The 20,964-nt window shown below is 36.2% G+C and overlaps 1 protein-coding gene and 1 long non-coding RNA gene across 2 annotated transcripts; one reads left to right on the forward strand and one right to left on the reverse strand.

Annotated features, from left to right (window-relative positions):
- Positions 1–500: 500 nt before the first annotated feature.
- LOC146564598 (uncharacterized) lies at positions 501–4,556 on the reverse strand. Its single transcript, XR_014894439.1, has 4 exons — positions 3,790–4,556; positions 2,856–3,008; positions 2,399–2,489; positions 501–1,812 (listed from the first exon to the last, which is right to left on the reverse strand). It is a non-coding gene; the product is annotated as an uncharacterized LOC146564598 (long non-coding RNA).
- A 3,047-nt stretch (positions 4,557–7,603) lies between these two features.
- LOC146564599 (cathepsin S-like) lies at positions 7,604–17,063 on the forward strand. The gene is made up of 8 exons (XM_085292502.1): positions 7,604–7,739; positions 9,344–9,459; positions 9,585–9,707; positions 11,467–11,619; positions 12,957–13,181; positions 14,362–14,527; positions 14,714–14,816; positions 15,469–17,063. Exons 1-8 carry the CDS (start codon positions 7,721–7,723, stop codon positions 15,566–15,568), a joined length of 1,005 nt encoding a protein of 334 aa, XP_085148628.1. The 5' UTR covers positions 7,604–7,720; the 3' UTR covers positions 15,569–17,063.
- Positions 17,064–20,964: the final 3,901 nt, after the last annotated feature.

Consider the following 20,964-nt stretch of genomic DNA (forward strand, 5'->3'; position numbering starts at 1 on the left):
ATTATTGTAGGGTCTACCTTACAATATAAAGCACCTTAAGGCGACTGTTGTTGTGATTTGGCGCTAATATTCTAATAAGAAGATCATTTGTAACCTTCAGTAAAGCTGTTTCTGTGCTGTGATGATCTCTGAAACCTGACTGAAACTCTTCAAATAAGCCATTCCTCTGCAGATGATCTGTTAGCTGTTTGACAACTACTCTTTCAAGAATTTTTGATATGAAAGGAAAGTTGGAGATTGGCCTATAATTAGCTAAGACAGCAGCTGGGTCTAGGGATGGCTTTTTAAGTAAAGGTTTAACTACACACTGAAAAAAATATGTTGTTGGATTTACTTAATTCAATGGTGGACATTTGTTGCACACAGATGTTTTGCTTTGGCAGCAACTTAAACAATTGAGTTAAATTAACACAATTTATTCATGTTCAATAAACTTGTGCAATTTGTGTTGATAAAATGTGACTTAAACATGTTTTGATGAAGTAATTTGAGTTCTTGGAATATTTTAATCCTTCACAATTTTCTCACGTTATCCCAACACGATTCAATAACTTTTACCCAATACTACTTGGTCACTTAAATACTACATGTTATCTTCAAATTACATTTTGCTATTATATTCTAGTATCAAATACACAATTTTCAAATGGAGGCCTTATAACAGATTGTATTGTTCTCTTCCAAGATGGTTGCTGGCATCCACCAGTAACCTTTCAAAACAAAATGTCTAATTTCACTGCAGTAGGTAAAGAATTAAACTGACATTACTCCTCTACTGAATCTATATAAATCAACAGTTAAATAATGTCAGTTCTTCCGTGTTCTCTGGAATCAATCACAGCAAAGAAATTGGACTGTTTCTTTTGAAAAATGTTGGGAAAGAACAAATCAAAACATTCTATTTAAGGCCTCTAACGTCAAGATTCAGTTAAACAACAATTATGACTAAACAATTTGAGGTAATGTTAGTTTCCATTAACATTAAATTAGGTTACTGAATTGGCAAACACCTTCCTATTAACACTACCCATTTTACCCCAATAACTAAAGAAATTAGCACTTGCAGGTCAAAACCTTTATTCAAGAGACGCAAAAATAACATTGATACAGTGACTGTCAAAAATTACAGCACTGATCATACTGTGACATCTTGGTTCAAAACAGCACACTTAGAAATATTCAACGTTCTTTACTTCAACTGAATGAAACTGAAAATACCATTTCACACGACCCATATGGGATATTTAGACTGTATAACTGTTCACGCTACATCTCTTCACTAGTAAAAGAAAGAAAAAATACAAAGAGAAATTTAAAAATGCTGCCAAACAGACAAACAGAACTTGTACAGAGCAAAAGGAAAAACAAACAACAACAAAAAACGGCTCGTCCTCATGGCAGTTGCAGAGTATATAAAAATGAACCCTGCGATCCGTTCCTGGAATTGAGCTTCAAAAATGCAGCAGAACAAGTGTGAGATTTAAATGTCTTCTCACCTAGAGCTGGTCACCTCACATGCATAACAGTGAGCTTCGTTGCAGGAGCAGTTTTGTCTTAGTTGTGAGCTTTTCTTGAGAGCTGAGTTGCATCCAACTCCATTACCACCCATTGAATCACCTCAAAAGTGTAGCAGAGTTGTGATGGGTAACTCATGTTGAAGGAATAAAAAAGGTCCAAACAGCATGGCTACTGCAAAGGTCACGTTATCCAGATCTTGAAGAACAACATCAGAAAAGTCATTGCCTGGTGCATCCTCTGGAGACAGATGTTCATTGTGGTTTTCTCAATCTGTGCAGTGGCCTCAGTCAAGTCCTGGTTAAACACAAAACATTTCTTTAAGATTCCTTTTTAAACTCATCTCTTTTGAATCTACCAGTTCTAATGTTAGAGTAATTTAAACCAATGCAAGCAACATAGTAAATAGCTATAGCCAAAGAGTGGCCTGCCATGCTGCCATTCATGGTCTAACAGAGTTTCTAAGAGAGGGTGAAAAACATAATAATTTCAAATGCTTTACATTAGTTTTTGTTAGAAAGACACCGGCCCATCAGAAATCCAGGTTATGTCACTCAGAAGATGTTAGAATTTAGACTTTCAGCCCCACAATTTGGTTAGCTGTTGGTCATTTTTTCAAACAAAAGCTAATATAAATATTGGTGGGATTTTCCTTTGTTCATTAGAATGACAAATTTAAAGTTTTTTCACACTGATGTGACCCCTAATACAGGGGTGGGGATGGGGCCTCAAGGGCCGGCGGCCGAGTTCACTACCAGGCCTCATGTGAACTTCAAATTATTAAAGAGGACTACTGGTCCTAACCAGTCCAATGAGGATCAAGTGGATAACTAAATGCATTTTTAAATGTTGCAAAGCCACAATCTACTCATAAAACACTCACCATGAACTCCTGCACCAAGATGTTGCAATTGTCTTTCACACAGATGCGGAGCACTTTGATGAGGGACTCCGAGCATTAATGTCATCCTTGACTATTATAACAAAGAAAACAGAGATTTGTGAACTTTTCAGTAGCACAGAAGAAAATGATCCCAGACAAAAACTCTTGACTTTTTAAACCAGTCAACATGCAACACCAGCATCTACAAAGCAATATCAAAAGTTCCTGTTTGACATCAACTTTATGGATATATAGTTTCCAGAACATTTATTTTTAAAAAAAGATAATTTTTTCTCAGTGGGCCAGTAAATGCATGACGAAAATTATGGCATCCTTTTAGTGGAATCATTACTCACAGGTAATAGTTGACTGTTTCAATGGATGTAGCATAAAAATCTTTTACTGACCTAATGCAATACATATACACTTTGTAGTTAAAGAATTTTAAAGTTCTTACTGTCATTATGGCAGCTACATCCTTTAGCTTTGTGCCCTGTTCCCCCGATCACTTTGCAAACACTTTCAGCAGACTGTCAGAGAAAAACTCAGCTCCGTCAGAAACCTTGACTGTAAAGGCATGGTTGGGATGCACTGGAATGCTGCATTTTATCTGAAATGACATAAAATTATTTTGAAATAACAGCAGGCACTGTGCTTGGTTAATCAGTAATGTTTTGTTGAATAAAAACTGTGTTTCCAGATCTTATGGGATTAAAAAAAATCCAAAGATGTTTGTTTCTGATTTGCAACCCAACAACCCACAAGTTACAACCTCATTTCAGTTCAAGTGTGCATTAATGCGAGTCCAGTAATCACCTTTCTGGCAATACATACAGGTATAAGTTAAACCTATGGCAGATTTTGTGTAAATAATCATTCTGTACATTCGATAATCTTTAATCCTACAACTGTTTACAACTTGCATAGTTCCCATTTCTGTATAGCTGTATATCCCAGATTCTGTAAAGTTATTTATTTCATATTCTGTATAGTTTTTCATATTTATATCCTGTTCATATCCTGTACATAGCTTGTACTCACTACAGCCTGTACATACTTATAGTTATAGAATATTCACAACATACTTCATACCGTGTACATTATAACATACCATAATAGACCCATTTCTGTAATATACTCACATATCTATATTATTGCTAATATATATTGTAATATATCTATATCACTAAAGCACTTCTGGATGGATGCAAACTGCATTTCGTTGCCCTGTACCTGTGCATGTGCAATGACAATAAAGTTGAATTCTATTCTATTCTATTCTATTTTGGATCTCTCAGTTGTATTAATAGGGTGAGTATGCATGCACCTAATAATTATAAAAACCTATTATAATTAAGTTACAGAAACGAAAATAGAATATACTTTCTTACCATAACACCTTGAACCCACAATCCATCAGCTGACTCCTGGTGAAATGCAGAATAGAGGTCATCTCTCAATGTGCAGCAAAAAAAACAAAAACAAAAACAAAAGGACAGCAGGTGAGGGCAGGAGGGGTAGGGATGTAAGCTAGCATAATGCCGCTGATGATATTAGCTAAAGCTGTTCAATGTCCAAAATCTCACTAACACCACGGTGCAGTAAATACACAATGTAACTGAAGAGTCAGTTGACAAATCTATTCACACAGAAAACCAAATTATGTTATGAGTGCCTCGTAATTAGGTTTAATGTGATATTACGGCTCTTGTGCCAAAGACAAATTCAAATGAAAAAGCGCCAATTCTTTGACAACAGATAAAACAGCAAATAAGCTAACGGCTCTTTTTTAGCATGTTACATGGCGACACTCTAGACGTTTAACTACATTTGGCTGAAATATGGTAAAAATGAATTCAAAAAATCAAGACATACCAAAAACGTAGAGTTGGCTGCTCGACTTGACTGAGATGGATGCCTTTTTTAAACCACGATCCAAAGCCCGCGAGATGAAATCACGCGTGGTTTCACGAGATTTAACGTTGCTATCTTATTGACTTACTTCACCTGAACATGATATGAACAATTTAATACACCCTTTCTGCATATCATGTAGTTTTTACACTATATAGTTACATTTAACTTTAAAACATGAGGCAATTGTGTTAAATGCATGCAAGATGCTTACATAAATCCAAGAGATGGCCAGTCCCTTTTTTTCAGTGCAGCCAGCTTGAAGGCTTGTGGTACATAGCCAATTATTAGAGATAGGTTGATCATATTTAAGATTGAAGCATTAATTAATGGCAGGAATGGGGTCTAAAAGACACGTTGATGGTTTGGAGGAAGTAATTATTGAAGTTAACTCAGAAAGATCGATTGGAGAAAGAGTTGTAATTACAACACCACTAGGCTGAAGCGTTGATAGAAGGCAGATTGAATCCATTATTTCATGTTGTTTAGATCAAATTCTGACCCAACCATCTGAATGCGGCAGCAGAAACTGCACTGTAAAAAAAATTGTAATATAAAAGTATTTCACTGTGTATTTTACAGTTTTGTACTGTTTTCCAAGAATATCATTAAATTTACATAAATAGACTGCGATTTTACATGTCAAATGTAAAATAACATGACATCACTGTAAATGTAATAAAACATAATTTTCTTGTTTTTCAAATATATTTGTCTGTACATATGCATATTTAGATTGTTAAAATACATTCACAAATGTATCATAATTTCACAAATATTTGTCCGTTATTTGAAAGATTGAACTCTTAAATTCAAATGTAATGCTATGGAAAAATATATAAAATGATTCTTATAAACTTTTTTTGCATCAAATAATGTTATTTAGGGCGATCGTGGCTCAAGAGTTGGCAGTTTGTCTTGTAATCAGAAGGTTGCCGGTTCGAGTCCCAGCTCGGACAGTCTCGGTTGTTGTGTCCTTGAGCAAGACACTTCACCTGCACCTACTGGTGATGGCCAGAGGGGCCGATGGTGCGATATGGCAGCCTCCCTTCTGTCAGTATGTCCCAGGGCAGCTGTGGCTACAACTGTATCTTGCCTCCTCCAGTGTGTGAGAGTGAATGGATAGTGAAATTGTAAAGCGCTTTGAGGGTCTCGAAAAGCGCTATATAAATGCAATCCATTATTATTATTATTTAAACCAACTGTTAACAGTATATTTCTGTACATTTACGTATTATGATTCATATTGCCGCATCCATTGACCTTGTTTATAGGTAATTTCATTGTTTGATCACGTTAAAATGTTCCTAATTTATGTTTAAAAGCACTTGAAAAAGGCAAAATCCCATATAAAATTAGGGCAACAAACTGCATTGTCATTAATGAAAATAACCGTATTTTTATGAGAAAGTTATTTTCTGTTATTGTATGGTATTATTTTGGCACCCCAGCTGCTGGAATATCACTGTTTTTTTGGATTTTTTTCTTACAGTGTGAGATCCATCACACCGAACAATATTTTTTGTTTGATGATAGTTTTCTCCTGTTTTTCGTAGTTAGGGAGGCAAGTTGCTGTCATTTGGTTTGATTAGGTAAGTTTGGTGAATACTCGAGATAGGCTCCTTTGGTTTGTTGTTTTGTTTTGTTGTTGTTTAGGTCCACCCCAAAGCTATAATCAGCTCCTCGTTTGTGTCAAATAACCTAACGAATCAATATATTGTAAATAAATCATTATCAAACTTTACCAATTGCGTGATGTGGCTGCTTGGCTCTGATGAAGATGGCTCACCCTTACGTTGTGGTCTGGCCACCCCTAGACAGGCCATAACAGCTGCGTCAAGGTTTGACACGTTGTGCATCCAAAGATTTGGAAGACTTTTCCACACACCTTGGTTATAATTACTGATTTTTTTGAGTTACTTTTCCTTCCTATAATATCAATGGATATTTTCAAATTTTGAACAGCAGGTTATCTTGACCTGTCTATGTGCCTAAATGCAGTGAGTGGCTGCCATGGCACTGGTTGATAATCAGTCATTGTTTTAATGAGTGGTTTAACAGGTATATAAAGTGGCTGTTGTGTTTATATTTATAATTTAATTATTCTACTAAATGTGCAATATTTCTATATTTTTTGAAGTAAGGAACACCATCACCCCAACATTAACCCCCATGACTGTTTTCATGTAGGAAAATGAGTGACGTTTGTATTTTTTCGGCCATAGTTGGCACCACAAGGAGTTTGCATTAATGATTATTATTTATATGGTGCTGAATTACTCTATAAAAGCATGTAGTGCCATGAAACCATTGCTTGAACTTATATGTTCATGACTGAAATGCATGATTTGGTTTGTTCCTCTTTCAGTTTTCTGTGTTCATCCAACAGCAGACAACGTACTGACCTCATGATCTTTCATTTACAGCTGACAGGTCGAATATTTATTTTGACCTTCACTTCTTTCCAGAACCACTTATTCCTGTAACTGCAGAATTAACTTCCAAGATTTTTAATGACCTTCCTGACCTTTCTGATTAGTTTCAATGAATTAAATATAAAATTCTAATAAGTGGATTGCCATAATATCATTTCCATTCTCCAAGTTTCCATTTCCATATTTCTAACCCTCAGAGAAAACTGTCATTTGCACACAGGATAGTCTTATAGTAAGGTTAATATGGGTAGCTACAGCTAAAATTATGATTTTATGCCATTCTGAGGCAATAGAATAGAATAGAATATTAGAATATTAGTCACTGAGATCAAATGAAAACTCAAAGGAAATATTGTTGGAAATAACTTTGTCAGCTTGGTCGAATTTGTAATTTCAAGAAAGGAATTCTGGCATATGAAACATGACTGTGAGATACCTTCTTTGACAAAGCGATGTGCTTCTGTTGTGTTTATTCTGAACTTTAATCTTGCCTCTGCCATACTAATATAAAACAGAAACACAACTCTCAGTCTAATAAGAAGCTAAACTAAAACATAAAATAATAACGAGGAAACCCCAATCTGGAAATAAACCCAACTACACTGAACTAAAGATAAATAACTTAATAAATTAAAACTAAAAAACTTGATTGCTCATAGGGTGTAATGAAAATGCTAAATGTGGGAAGTAAGACACTTTTAATGTGCATAAAATGCTGAGTGTGTACTTGTCATACTTTCCGAAAATGTGCAATTGTGTGGTTCAAGTTTTTGGGAAAACCTCTGAATAAGTGGTTTTTGTTTACCTTCTGTTTCATGTCTTATGCGTTCAACTATTCCTTTCCTGCACTGTGAGGAAAACGGTGTAGCTTTTACTTTCGAAAGAGGAAGAACTGCGAGAGAACATGTGACACTTCGTTCTTAAATAATAGCAACAAGGAAACGCAGTCAGACTGAATTTCCGCGCAGCAAAGATGAGTCCGACTAATCAAGGCAAGTGAAACACTTTCCAGTAATACTTTAACAGCTTTAGTAGAAATATTAATGGCTGGTAAAACAAAAAGGCGGACATCGCCCCATAAAAAGCTTCATAATTTAGTTTACTTTCGTTTTTGTAGCTTTCAAAGACTTTTCTTTGTTCAGGCCGCAGGTGTGTTCAACGATAGAAATACATTGTAACCTTGTTATAATGTCATCACAGTGAAGTAAAGTGTTTCTATAATGTTAAATAAATGCAGAAAAAGAAATTGTCCAAACACACTCGGTGTATTTTTAGTATATCCTTATGTAATTACACCATTGACAGGAAGGCTGTGCTGTACAACTACGCTGTAGCATTTGTTTAGTAAAACAATTTGAAAGTAATATAAAACCGGAATTCTTCGTTTTTGTATTTGTATTTATGAAACTGACAACAAAACGAAGCGGAAAAAAGAGCCAGTCAAAGTGCTTTTGGGGTAAAAGTCCAAGTAAAAATTGAATAGATGGCTTACTTAAATCGCATACATTAGTATGAGAAGCCTGATGAGTTATAAATTCTGGTTAAAAAAATTATATATATCATATTACATTTAGGTTCTACACTGAGGATATTGTGTGTGTTGTTTGAAGAGGGTCCTTTCCCCAGCTGGGAACTGTACCAGGTGGAGCTTCATATTCATGGATGTACTTCTTGCTTGTTCATAAGTTTCACTTCAGGCCTTGTGACTGTGGCGTCATTTTGAAAATTTTGCACAGCCTTAAATATGTGGAAGTTATACTTGAGACTTCTCTTAACACTCAGAGACTAAAGACACAGTGGTCAGTGCAAAAAGCTGTTTTTTAAAAAGTGACTTTTGCTATGTAGATAAGGCCAATGAGCCACCTCAGTATAAAACCCCTGGAGACAACATCAGCACCAATTATAATCTGGTAACATGCTTGAACACTCAGTTCAAACAGAAGTGTTCAGTGGAATCACTTCACTGTCTTTAGTTTTGTATATTTGCTCTTAGTCATTGTAAGAAAACTGAGCAAACACTCTCCCTTTTTGTATTTTGAGGCCTGTTTGTTGATTCTTGTATGCCTTTTTCAGCTTGTTGCCAGCCCTTCTGATAACAAGTGACGTAAACCAATATTTACAATCATGTTTTTCCGCGTTCTGACTGAGAAGCAGATCAAGACAGTGAAATTGTGAAAAAAAGGCCTTTTAATTTGGGAAAAATTACCATGTATGAATCTAGGAAAATAGTTGTGGCTTCTGTTAACCTTTTAGAGTAAATGTTGGATTTTAATAAGAAGAATTAAATATCAGGGGCTCTCATAAACAAGTTCAGTTGTGCTCATATTTCACTAAACGCCTGTTCTTTGTTTTGATTTCCATCTTTTTGTTGTTTTCTTTTTGTCAACATGTAACACAACTCTGAAAATATTTTGGCCTGTGTCGTGCCAGAGTCTCTATGTGTGGTTTTTATGAAACTAAGGTCTGTTTCTGACTGGAAACTTGAGCTCTTTGCCAGGCAGGTTGTTTTCTCAGTGTGTTAGTGAGCATCAGTCTCATCAAAGGTCAGGTGACATCCTGTCTTCTCGTGTCATCGTCTATGTTTGTGTGTTTGCAGGCCTGCTGTTGCTGCTCATCTCCCTGTGTGCCGGGGCAGCAGCCATGTTTGAATCCACACTGGACGCACACTGGGAGCTGTGGAAGAAGACACATGGGAAGAGCTACAAAAATGATGTATGTGACAAAAAGTAGTAATAAATATTTTTTTAAAGTGTTATATTTGTATGGACAAACTCTGCACAAGGCTTATAATTAACTTATATGGCATTTTCACCTCATCTGCTCTTTCTTTATGTGAGGTGGAGAATGCTCACCGCCGGGAGCTGTGGGAGAATAACCTGAAGATGATTACCGTGCACAACCTGGAGGCCTCAATGGGACTTCACACCTATGAACTGGGCATGAATCACATGGGAGACCTGGTGAGACACTCTCTTGCTTCATTAATGTTTTTGACTTATGATATTTTTTATTCAATAATGGTGATTGTATTAATGATGTTGAAAAGGTCAACAGGATCAAAGCTGATCCGTATTGAAGAGTAGCTGGGTGTGTGATGGATGATAGATTACTGGCAGAAAACTGAGGCTACAAGTGGCTCAAAAGTCTTTGTGTTCAGGCCCAACAGAGTTATGTCAAAACACTTGACCATCATTTTCCACATAAAACCTCCACAGTGATGCTGGCTCAAAACCTCATGCCACAGTTATATGATCAGTTTCCACCTGCCCCTCAAAATACTTTTTTTCACTTCCTGCGTTTACATCTACACTTCTGCAGCTCACATTTTTAGCTTCTGTAGAAGCACCCTTTCTTCCCTTGTTGCCTTCTCTCATGTTTAAGCTAATGAATGAGAAACTAGAAGTTTACATCAAGAAATATCTCGAGCTTTATGACCCAAAAATTAAGTCTGGTGAGATGGAGCTCTGGAAAATTATTCTTGAGGTGAAAAGTCTACACTGTTAAAAAAAAAAAAAATCCTAGAAAAACAGTAATATTCCTGCAGCTGGGGCGCCAAAGTAATAACATACAATAACAGAAAATAACTTTCTCATAAAAATACAGTTATTTTCAGTAATGATAATACAGTTTGTTGCCCTAATTTTACATGGGATTTTGCCTTTCTCAAGTGCTTTTAAACATTAAATTAGGAACATTTTAATGTGATCAAACAATGAAATCACCTATAAACAAGGTCAATGAATGTGGCAATATGAATAATAATACTTAAATGTACAGAAACATACTGTTAACAGTTGGTTTAAATAATAAAGGATTGCATACCCTGGGACAGACTGAGAGAGGCGAGGCTGCCATATCGCACCATCTGGCCATCACCAGTAGGTGAAGAGTCTTGACCAAGGACACAATGACCAAGAGTGTCCGAGCCGGGGCTTGAACCAGCAACCTTGTGATTACAAGGCGAACTGCCAACGCTTGAGCCACGATGGCCCTAAGTAGCAATAATAGTAATAATTATTTTATGTAAACAACGTTTATAGGAATCATGTTATATATTTTGCCATAGCATTACATTTGAATTCAACAGTTCAATCCTTCAAATAACGGACAAATATCTGTGCAATCATGATACATTTGTGAATGTATTTTAACAATCATATTTAGATTGTACAGACAAAAAACAAGAAAGTTCTGTTTTATTACATTACAGTGATTTTACGTTAATTTACATTTGAAATGTGAAATCACAGTCTTTTTATGTAAATTTAATGATATTCTAGAAGAACAGAACGAAACTGTAAAATACAAGTAAAATACTTTTATATTAGGACTTGTTCTTACAGTGTAGCTTAAATCAAAAAGACAGCCACCATGGCCTTTTGTTGTCTTGCAACATGTTTGGTCTTCCTGTTGACACATCCTGTTAGTGCTTGGAGCGGCACTTGATGCACCACAATGTTTTTACAGCTCCAGTTGCCTGCAGCTTGGTTAGTAGTTGGATTAGATGCAAAGTTTGATTATGAAATTAAACATTAAAATGGCTCTAATGAAGTCAGGGAGCTTATAACATATAAATATTGCATAGGGGAGATTTATATGAAAAATTAAAGCTTTTAGAAAGTTTATAAAGCACATTGAAGTTGAAAACTTTGATAACTGTCTGCCAGCTGTGACTGGCTTTTGTTTCTTATTTCATCATTGCCATTTTCTTTCTCATAGACAGAAGAAGAGATCATGCAGTTTTTTGCCAGTCTCACTCCTCCCACTGACATCCAGAGGGCGCCGTCTCCCTTTGCAGGGGCATCAGGTTCTGGCATACCAGACACCATGGACTGGAGAGAGAAGGGTTGTGTCACCAAAGTCAAGATGCAGGTAAAAAAAAAAAAAGAAGAGGGCATTTAAATCAATGTATATGTATTAGTGCTGCTGAGAAGAGCAAAAACATTTGATGTCTCATAGCCACACAGGCAGTAGTGTCAACATATCCCCCATTCATCCTGTTCCTTATTCTTTGAAAAGGTTCATCTTTACACAGGATGTCATTACCACAGTTGCTAGTTTAGCAATTATTTGGTCACATCCATTTGTCTTGGTGCAAAGAAGGTGGGTAGCACGGTCTTACAGGGTTTTTTTTAACCTAGATACTTTCAAAACTGTCTCGTTATCTTAGTTTTTGGATGATTAATATACAAAAATTAAGGTGAAATAAGGAAATATATGTCTTAATGTTCTGCCTTTTCTTTCTGTATGTAAATAGTCCATTCCAAAGCTTCACTTTATTTGTCTCTAAACGTTTAGTGCTAAAATATGCATTACTTTAGGGTATTTTAAATCCATATGACTTTTTGTGCTGAAATTGCTTTGCGTGGAGTCTAAGGGGAAAAATCATAAAGATAAAAATAATAATTTTAAAAGAAAGAAACAGATTTTGATGCCCAATTTATTATTAACTTGTGTTGTGCAGATGAATATCATTTAACCAGAGACACACACATATTGATTTTGGCATTGCTTCTGTTCTGTGCAACAGGGTAAATGTAACTGACCAAAAAACATTCTCATTTAATCACTTGAGTTCTTTAACCTCCTACACCCTGCTGGACCCTTGCTTCACCAACACCTCTACAAACGCCTGTTGAGCTGCCAAACACAGAAATGTGTGAAATGATGCACAAGGAATTTATTCTATTTCTGTCTGATGTAGTGACAAGCTACAGGAACATTGTTGAAGGGGGATTTTTCACTCTGTCTTTATTTATTATTATATCAATGAATTGTATATATTAAATCAAAATCAAGATGGATTTCTTTATGGATTTCTAAGAAGTGTGGAAAGAGACCAGAAAGGAAAACTCAAGCAACAGAACTAATATAAAGAACACCTTTGTTGCCAGACCAGTGTGTTTCAGCTTGTTTATTTTGTCACAGCTACAAGTGCAGTCAGATGTGTAATTTGGGGTCAAAGTTTTACAACCATAATTCCAAGGGTGTTGGGATGCTGTGTAAAATACCTTTTGCTAGTCATGAAATTGTAAAGTGTCTCAGTTTCAACATTTATGGGATTTGCAAATCACTGCAGGACTTTTTTTTTTGTAGTTGGTATTGTAAAAAAGTGCATCAGTGCTATTAAGATGGACATTTAGAGGAATACTGAGAATATAAGCATATTTGTATTTTAGATCCTATGGGTTTGTTTTTTTTTATCTTAGGGTGCTTGTGGGTCTTGCTGGGCCTTCAGTGCTGCAGGGGCCCTGGAAGGCCAGTTAGCCAAGAGTACAGGAAAGCTGGTGGATCTCAGTCCTCAAAACCTGGTGGATTGTTCCGGCAAATATGGCAACCACGGCTGCAACGGAGGCTTCATGACCCGAGCTTTCCAGTATGTCATCGACAACCACGGAATCGACTCTGATGCTTCATACCCATATACAGGACGTGTAAGTAAACACACAACCTTTTTGTGGCCCTATAAGCACACTTTTGTGCTAAAAGAACATACCTACGTACTTAACTGATGTTTTCAGCTATAATATTAGTGATAGGTGAATGTTCATAAGGTAAAACCAAAACATCTGACTCCATTATTTACAGTAAAAATTGAGTAGACAGGAGCAAAGCTACTTTATTTTTTATTTAATCTAAGGAATGTTACTATTTTTTAATATGTTTATATAATGTTAGTTTATGTTGTCTTTGTCTAATTTTCAATTTTCAATTTAAATATTGTGTTTAAATGATTTTCAGTCATCATATTCTGTTTTATTTTTGTTGTTCATACAATGTGAACAAAGTTTTGCAAAAAAAATAATAAACACAGGACTCTAACACAAGCTTTACAAAACCCTGTATGAGACACCTAGGTGGGTGTATAAAAACCAGCAAGAAGTTGAGTCTGATCCTTCAGGCTGTAGACAGCAACACTCACACTGTGGTCAGCTGTTAACGTCTCTTTGGAGCAACAATAAATTAATCGGAGCGGACAACATGTTTGTCCTCCAGGCTTTATGTAGTTCGCTGTTGTTTGTGTGGAGGAGGCCAGTTCTGAGACGATTCAGCAGACTGTTCCAGCCTCACGGGGGTGGCGATGTTTTTAATTTTAGAAAAAGATATTTGAAAAAGCAACTTTTTGATGTTAAATATTCTATAAGCATAGTGACCAAAAATATTCAATATGGACATGACAATATGTGTGTATTTTGAAAAAATCTTTAGGTTTAGTTTTGTCCTGAAGTACAAATTATGAAACCACTGACTTTCTCTTTTATGAGTGAGGTGCAGTTCAGTCAAGGGAGAGCCTGTTTTCCAGTGTCTGGTGACTAAAGGGGTGGTTTAAAAAAAAAAACTGCAGCTCATAATCCAAAATAATCCACAACTTTGCCAAAGTATCATTCATATGTAAAATGTCACATTAGAATGGGCAAGTAGAGCAAGCTCAAGGACTGCTCTGATGGTTGGTGTCACTTCTAGTAGTATGAGGTCCCATCTCCCAGTTTGTTCAGTTCTGTCTAAGGCCTGCCTTGTATGTTTTTAATAAACAAGAATAATTTAAGATTTTTATTTTTTAATTTTTTTTCCTGACTGCATCAGATCCTTTAACATTTTGTCCTTTAACTTCAGGATGATCAGTGCCACTACAACCCAGCAACCCGTGCTGCCAACTGCTCCAGTTACCAGTTTCTGCCTGAAGGGGACGAGAACGCTCTGAAGCAGGGTCTTGCTACCATTGGACCCATTTCAGTGGCAATTGATGCTAGGCGGCCCAGATTTAGTTTCTATAGAAGTGGTAAGATACACTTCGTCAGGTGTCAAGTGTACTCTTGTTTATTAATATGGAAAAATAGTTTTGAGAAGTTTGGAGGAATGAAGATGTTTCGAGAAAAGCTTGAATTAATAAAACTTTCTTGGAAATTATTGTTTTTAGCTTTTTGGAATGTTACAATGAGATTGGTAATTCTTCTTATCATTTCAGGAGTGTATAATGACCCATCATGCACACAAGAGGTGAATCACGGTGTGTTGGCAGTGGGCTACGGCACTCTGAATGGACAAGACTACTGGCTCGTAAAGAACAGGTGAGACATTTTCACTCCACTGATTTCTTTGGAATCTGGGTTATATATACAAAGTGATTTTATAGACAGGGCTTCTATTGTCTTCCACTATCTGTTCACTTATGTGGTGCATTCTGGGAGGACTCTACAAGACAAACAGGAAATGAAAGAGAGAAGTCAGCGCTTTTTAGGAAAGTACATATCATTAACATGCAAAGACTGATTGTTACATTCTGTTCAGACTTTCAGTTTTTGCTGACAGGACTAAAGTGGATTTCTTTAAATTATATATATTTTTAAACTTAAGCAATAACTCTCCAGACTGTTGGGCTGCGATATACCAGTTGGCCTCCATCATTAAATTAAAGTTTAATCAAACATTAGTTATTCCATGGAAACATCAAGACTTCAAAAGAATACAGCCAATCAAAAGTTTGAACATACCCATGTATATAAGTTTCCTATCCGTATTAATAATTAACCATGCACTGCACCTAGTTAAATGTAAAGAAGAAGAAGAAGAAGAAGAAAGACAGCTTTGTTAATGTTTATTCATAGATTAAAACAAAGCAACCAGCTGCTGAATGACATGTGGAGTTTTAAAAACAGTTCAATTTCACCGATGAGCTATTATTTCATAATGATTTTTTTTTTTTTTTTTTTTACTCTCCAGCTGGGGAACAACCTTCGGAGATCAGGGATACATCCGGATGGCACGCAACACAGGCAACCAGTGTGGCATCGCTTTGTATCCCTGCTACCCCGTCATGTAACTACAGTGTGCACTGAAATTAAATTCTTGCAAAAAAAAAATAAAAAATTCATATATGATGACCCTTTTTTATATGATCACCTCGAAGCTGTAGTTTTTTTTAATCTTCAAAAACTACAGCTTCAAACTAATGCCTTTTGGTACTTCTCTTGAGAAATGATATCTTGAGGAGGAAGCATTATATTTTCTTTGGCTTGTGACATTGTGGAAATGCTAATGTTTCTATCTCTGTGTGTGAGTGCTTGTTTAAGAGTCTTTTTTGTATGTTTTTTTTCTTCTGACCCTCTTCTCAAAGCTCAAGCTGCTTTCCGAAAAAGTCTCCTTAAAAGTCAAGATTCAGCAATTTCATTAAAAGATTTCATTTTTATAAGTTAGGGAGAAATATTTATCCCCAATGTTTACTGTGGTTATCCAGTGTTGGGAAGGTTACTTTTAAAATGTATTCCACTACGAATTACAGAATACATGAAAATGTATTTTGTAACGTATTCTTTTACGTTACTCAATGAGAGTAACGTATTTTGAATACTTTGGATTACTTAATATATTATCATGCTTTTTACAACTACATGAATGTACTATTGCTAGTGATTTATTACTATTACTGAAGGTTATTCACCATACCAAAACCAACAGGATTTTTACATTTTAATATAAAATGAGTATCAGTAGGATGGACATGTATGTCGTATAGAAAACAATTCTGCGCGTATATAAAACAGCTCTGTGGCTCCGAACCGTAAAAAAGGGTCCTCTGGCTAATACGGTGGGTTCCGTGTCGGCTCATAGCTGAAAACTAGCTTTACTTTGTTGTCTGGGTCAACTTTGCTAGCGAGAGACAGAGAGAGGCGTTGAAAGACTGCTCCAATGGAACTTACTGTTTCGGAGGAAAACACAAACACAGTGTACAGTCGAGTCTTAATAGCGTACTTACAAATGGGCTCCTCAGGCATTCTTTTTGGCTGCAATGGTTATTATTATATTTAGATGCTTCCAGCTCCCGTTTCTGGTCGGTGAATCTCGTACTTTTCACCTCTTTTTCTCCCTCCTCGCGCTCACAGACACATTCCACCAGCGTGGAATTCCCAAAAATAGAGATGGCATAGCCTAACATATGAAACAGAAAAATACCGCAGTGTAATCCATTCATTTCAACAAAGTAACTGTATTCTGAATACTACCTTTTTAAATGGTAATTGTAACGGAATACAGTTACTCGTATTTTGTATTTTAAATACGTAACGGCGGTACATGTATTCCATTACACTCCAACACTGTGGCTATTATTAACTACTAAATCAGGGGTAACCAGAAGTACAGACGTCTGTCCAAGGCTACAAGGTTTCATTAAAAATATGTTTATATCTATTGTAAAAAGCTGTGACTTTACCGGATGTTTAGCGCCTGACAATTGTATATTTTTTGACTGCTGCTTTGTTGTTGATACTGATATTATGTAACCTGACTCAATATAAAAATAAAACATTGTCCGAAAATCTGGTTCCTTATTCACAAAATAATGGACACGGAATTATAATATGTAAATTTATAGATGTTATGGTGATAGGTCTGTTACTGAGCATTTATGTTTTTGGACTTCTGGCCTTGTTTTCTTACGATGGTAGCGATTTATGTTTCTTAGTCCTTTTCTGGTATTATTTAGTTTCCCGGTTTAATCATTTAGATTTCTGGTTCTTAATTACTTTGAGTTAGTTCCCTTTTGTTCCCTCTCGTTTGCCTTTGTGTATCTTTATTATGTGAGTCTCCCTTTGTCCCTCGTCAGATCCTTGTCATGTTCATCATCCGTCATGTTTCAGGTCTCAGGTTTCCTTGTTCCAGGTACCTTGTGTTTAGTTTTCGTTGGTTTAATCTTAGTCTCCCTTTTGCTTTGGTTGTATTTTGTGCAGTCAAAAATAAAAAGCTCACTTTCATTTTTGACTGCAGTCCAGTACCGTGTCTTTAGTCTGCATTTGGGTCCACACTCTGTCCACTCTCCACACAGTCTGCCATCACAGACCTGACAAAGGGGGTGATATGTATTTATGTAAATATGCCTGGGAGGTTGAGGGTTTTAACTGATCAGGTACTGAATTGTGCATGTTATACAGCATTTTTGTTAAACAAAAAGGACGTTTAAAAAGAAGAGTTGGTTTCGTGAGGGTGTTTTCTTGTTTTTTGATCAAATAAAAAATAAATCAGATTTCAGAGCAGCTACTGGTGCTGGAGTTGGTCCTTAAAACCCACATATCTTTCCTGCTAACACCTTGAACAAGGTCAGAATAAAGTCAACAGACTGCAGTGTTGGGTTACAAATGAGTCATTTTTAATTTTTTTAGTGCAACATCACAACAAACAATTTTCACATGAGGTATTCAAAGGGATTTTCTTTAGTTGTTGATACAAAATGTCCCATCATGATTGACGTTTAAAGTTTTGTATATCTTTTTTTAAAGCCTTTGGTTGGTTAGCCACATTCATTAGCAAGGCAAGTTTATTTATATAGCACAATTCAACCACAAGGTGATTCAAAGTGGTTTACAGAGACATTAAAAAACAAAAACGAATAAAAAGCATGATTTAAAATTGATTTAAAAAAAACAGTAGATAAAATCAGAACAGCAGATGAAATCAGTAGTTAAAATGTAAGCTTTGAAATTTAAGCTTAAAAGTGTGGATTTGGTGTTTTACTCAAATGCAGCTGAGAATAGGTGAGTCTTCAACCTGGATTTAAGTAAACTAAGCAAATTTCAGCTGATCTGAGGCTTTCTGGGAGTTTGTTCCACATATATGGAGCATAAAAGCTGAATGCAGCTTCTCCGTGGCTGGTTCTGACTCTGGGAACTGATAAAAAAAACAACGATCCAGATGACCTGAGGGATCCGGAAGGTTCATAGTGGGTCAGGAGGTCACTGATGTATTTTGGTACTAAACCATTCAGAGCTTTATAGACCAGCATCAGAACTTTAAAGTCTATCCTCTGACGGACAGGCAGGCAGTGTAAAGACCTCAGAGCTGGACTGTAGTAAGTCTAACACATGGACAAGAATGGCACAATAAAGCATGGTGGGTCGAGTCAAGCTGGGGAAAGTTAGACTCAGTCAGATATTTCCCACAGCCTTTCCAGTTTAAAGCTTTTTGTATGGATCTTATTAATTTCTACTTACAACAGTGGGATTGAACAGTATTTCAGCTACACTAAACATTTTGAAAAGAACAGGTGGGAGGGACACAACAGTTCCCCTGTTTGTCACGGTGCTGGGTCGGTGACCCAGTGTTTTGAGTTTCTCGTGTCTCTAAATTTTTGTATTTTTATCTTACTTCTCTTTGTTGCCCCAGTTTATTCTTTAGTCTAGTGTCTTAGTTTGGCTTTCTTGTATTCTCTTTAGTTTTCTAAGTATTTAGTAGCTGCCCTCCATGTCTCCTTGTTGTTGTTTTCTGTGTTTCTTAGTGCTGTCTCCCCTAGTCAAGTCTGTGTCTGTTACATTTCCTGTTTTACTTTGAAGGTCTGTGTCCTACGTGAATGTACTGAGTTTCGCTTCCTTTGGGTCTGGTTATGTCCAATTTCTCTCAGCTGTGCTCCCCTTCTGTGTCTCATTCCCCTCGTTATTTCCCAGTGTATTTAAGCCCTGTGTTTCTCTGTGTTAGTGTTGAGATCTCTCATATGCTGTGTGTGGTTCTCCTTGTGTTTCCTGGTGTACCTTACATTTAGATTTTCCCAGTTTAATATTGTATTATTTGTGATCTGTTTTCCAGCAATAAAGCTGTGCTTTTTGAGTTTATTCCCCGTGTGCCCGTGAGCAGGGGCGGATCTAGAGAAATTTTCTTAGGGTGGCAAAGAAATCAACCCCCCACATATGCAGGTGGTTACATATGGTTAAAATGATTCAAATGCACTAAGTATACACGTTTTTCATATAAATATAGTCTATAACTTAATTATTGTCTGTAGCCCACATAATTACACACTTTAGTTACATAAAACATGTGAGTTTTGATGTTATGTACTGTATAGCCTGTATATTAAATAATATGTAGCCCAATCCAGAAAGCTACACAACATGGGGCGGTTCATTTACAAACACAAGTCTAATTTAAGTTTCACACTGTTTTTTGTTAGAAAACAATCACATTGTTAGATGCTTAAATTACACAAAATGTCAGAAATGCACTGTCATGAACAAAAATTTAAACCTAATTTTTCATCATTTGTTGGATTAACCCACTGAGGCCTGAAATACAACCGGCCATTTTTGACTCCTTTTGAGTTTACGTTTGTTTCATTTTATTTTTTTCCCCTTGCCTTGTTTGGTATCATTCTTTTCAGCTCAACTGAATTTTGTTGTTTTTTTCACTGACATACTGCATTTGTACTACAATTACTATTAATAGTACTATTACTGATCTGAAATCACACAAAGAACTTAAAATCCTAGTAGTATTTTTTACTGTAAAAAAAAACCAGACATTTTGAGTAAATTTTTATAACTTGAAATGCAAATATAAAATGTACATTTTCTAAACATATACAACTATTTATCTAAAAATGCAGACAATACACCTGCTGTTTGTTTTGTTTTTTCATTTTCTACAACCATTTAAAAATATTACTAAAACTAAAATGAGAGAACAATCAGGTTTCGCAATAAGATGCCCCACAAATGATGTGTGCCAGTAAAAAAAAAGTTTGTCCACCAAAAGACAGAGGAGAACGGCACAGGGATAAACCTGCAGGCCTGACAACAGGAGGTGTATCACTCCGCTGGTTTTCTACTTAGTGACAGTGTTTACCTTTCAAATGTGCCTTTGTGACATTCATTAGTGCCCTCACTGACACACAAAACAAAACGACTACACAACAGAACAGCTACACAAGTCAACACAACACACTAAGTATACACTCCACACGTCACAAATCTCCCACATCTAAAAACTCTCTCTCTCGCTCTCTCTCTCACTCGCTCTGTCTCGCTGCCATTACTGTCACTGTCACTCCCAAAACTTTTCCCTCTTCCTAAACAACCAAATCCCACATGTTGACTTTTTTTTTAATTCGTCCACATGGTACATTTTTCTACCGATAGGAAAGAGGTGGCTTTTTTTCCTTTCTTTACTGTTTTCACGCTGTCCTTAGAAAACGCTTAAAACACACACACAAAAACGTGACGACAGTATTTAGAAAAAGCATGGCTTATATATATTATCAAAACTCAGGATTTACTGGCCTGTAATTAAAATTTAAAAACTTTGAAGTCCGAACTTTCAGTGTGGGCTGAAATAGAGACTCAGCGTGGCTGCAGCTTTTTGCTATGTCAGCTTAAAATTGTCATGGAGGTGGAGGTGCAGCGTGTCCGTGGACCACATGGTTAATAACACTCACCTTCCTTCCATTTCCAGAGT

This window comes from Mchenga conophoros, linkage group LG11 (assembly GCF_057382185.1).
Source record: "Mchenga conophoros isolate Kocher_MC1m ecotype Shallow Benthic linkage group LG11, M_conophoros_male_GT1.1, whole genome shotgun sequence".
NCBI lineage: Eukaryota > Metazoa > Chordata > Actinopteri > Cichliformes > Cichlidae > Mchenga > Mchenga conophoros.

Bases quoted from the DNA above. Each gene is read 5' to 3' on its own strand.
- LOC146564599 (XM_085292502.1), top strand. The intron at 11,620-12,956 runs GTAAAAAAAAAA...TTTTTATCTTAG, and splicing joins TCACCAAAGTCAAGATGCAG to GGTGCTTGTGGGTCTTGCTG. The intron at 13,182-14,361 runs GTAAGTAAACAC...CTTTAACTTCAG, and splicing joins CATACCCATATACAGGACGT to GATGATCAGTGCCACTACAA.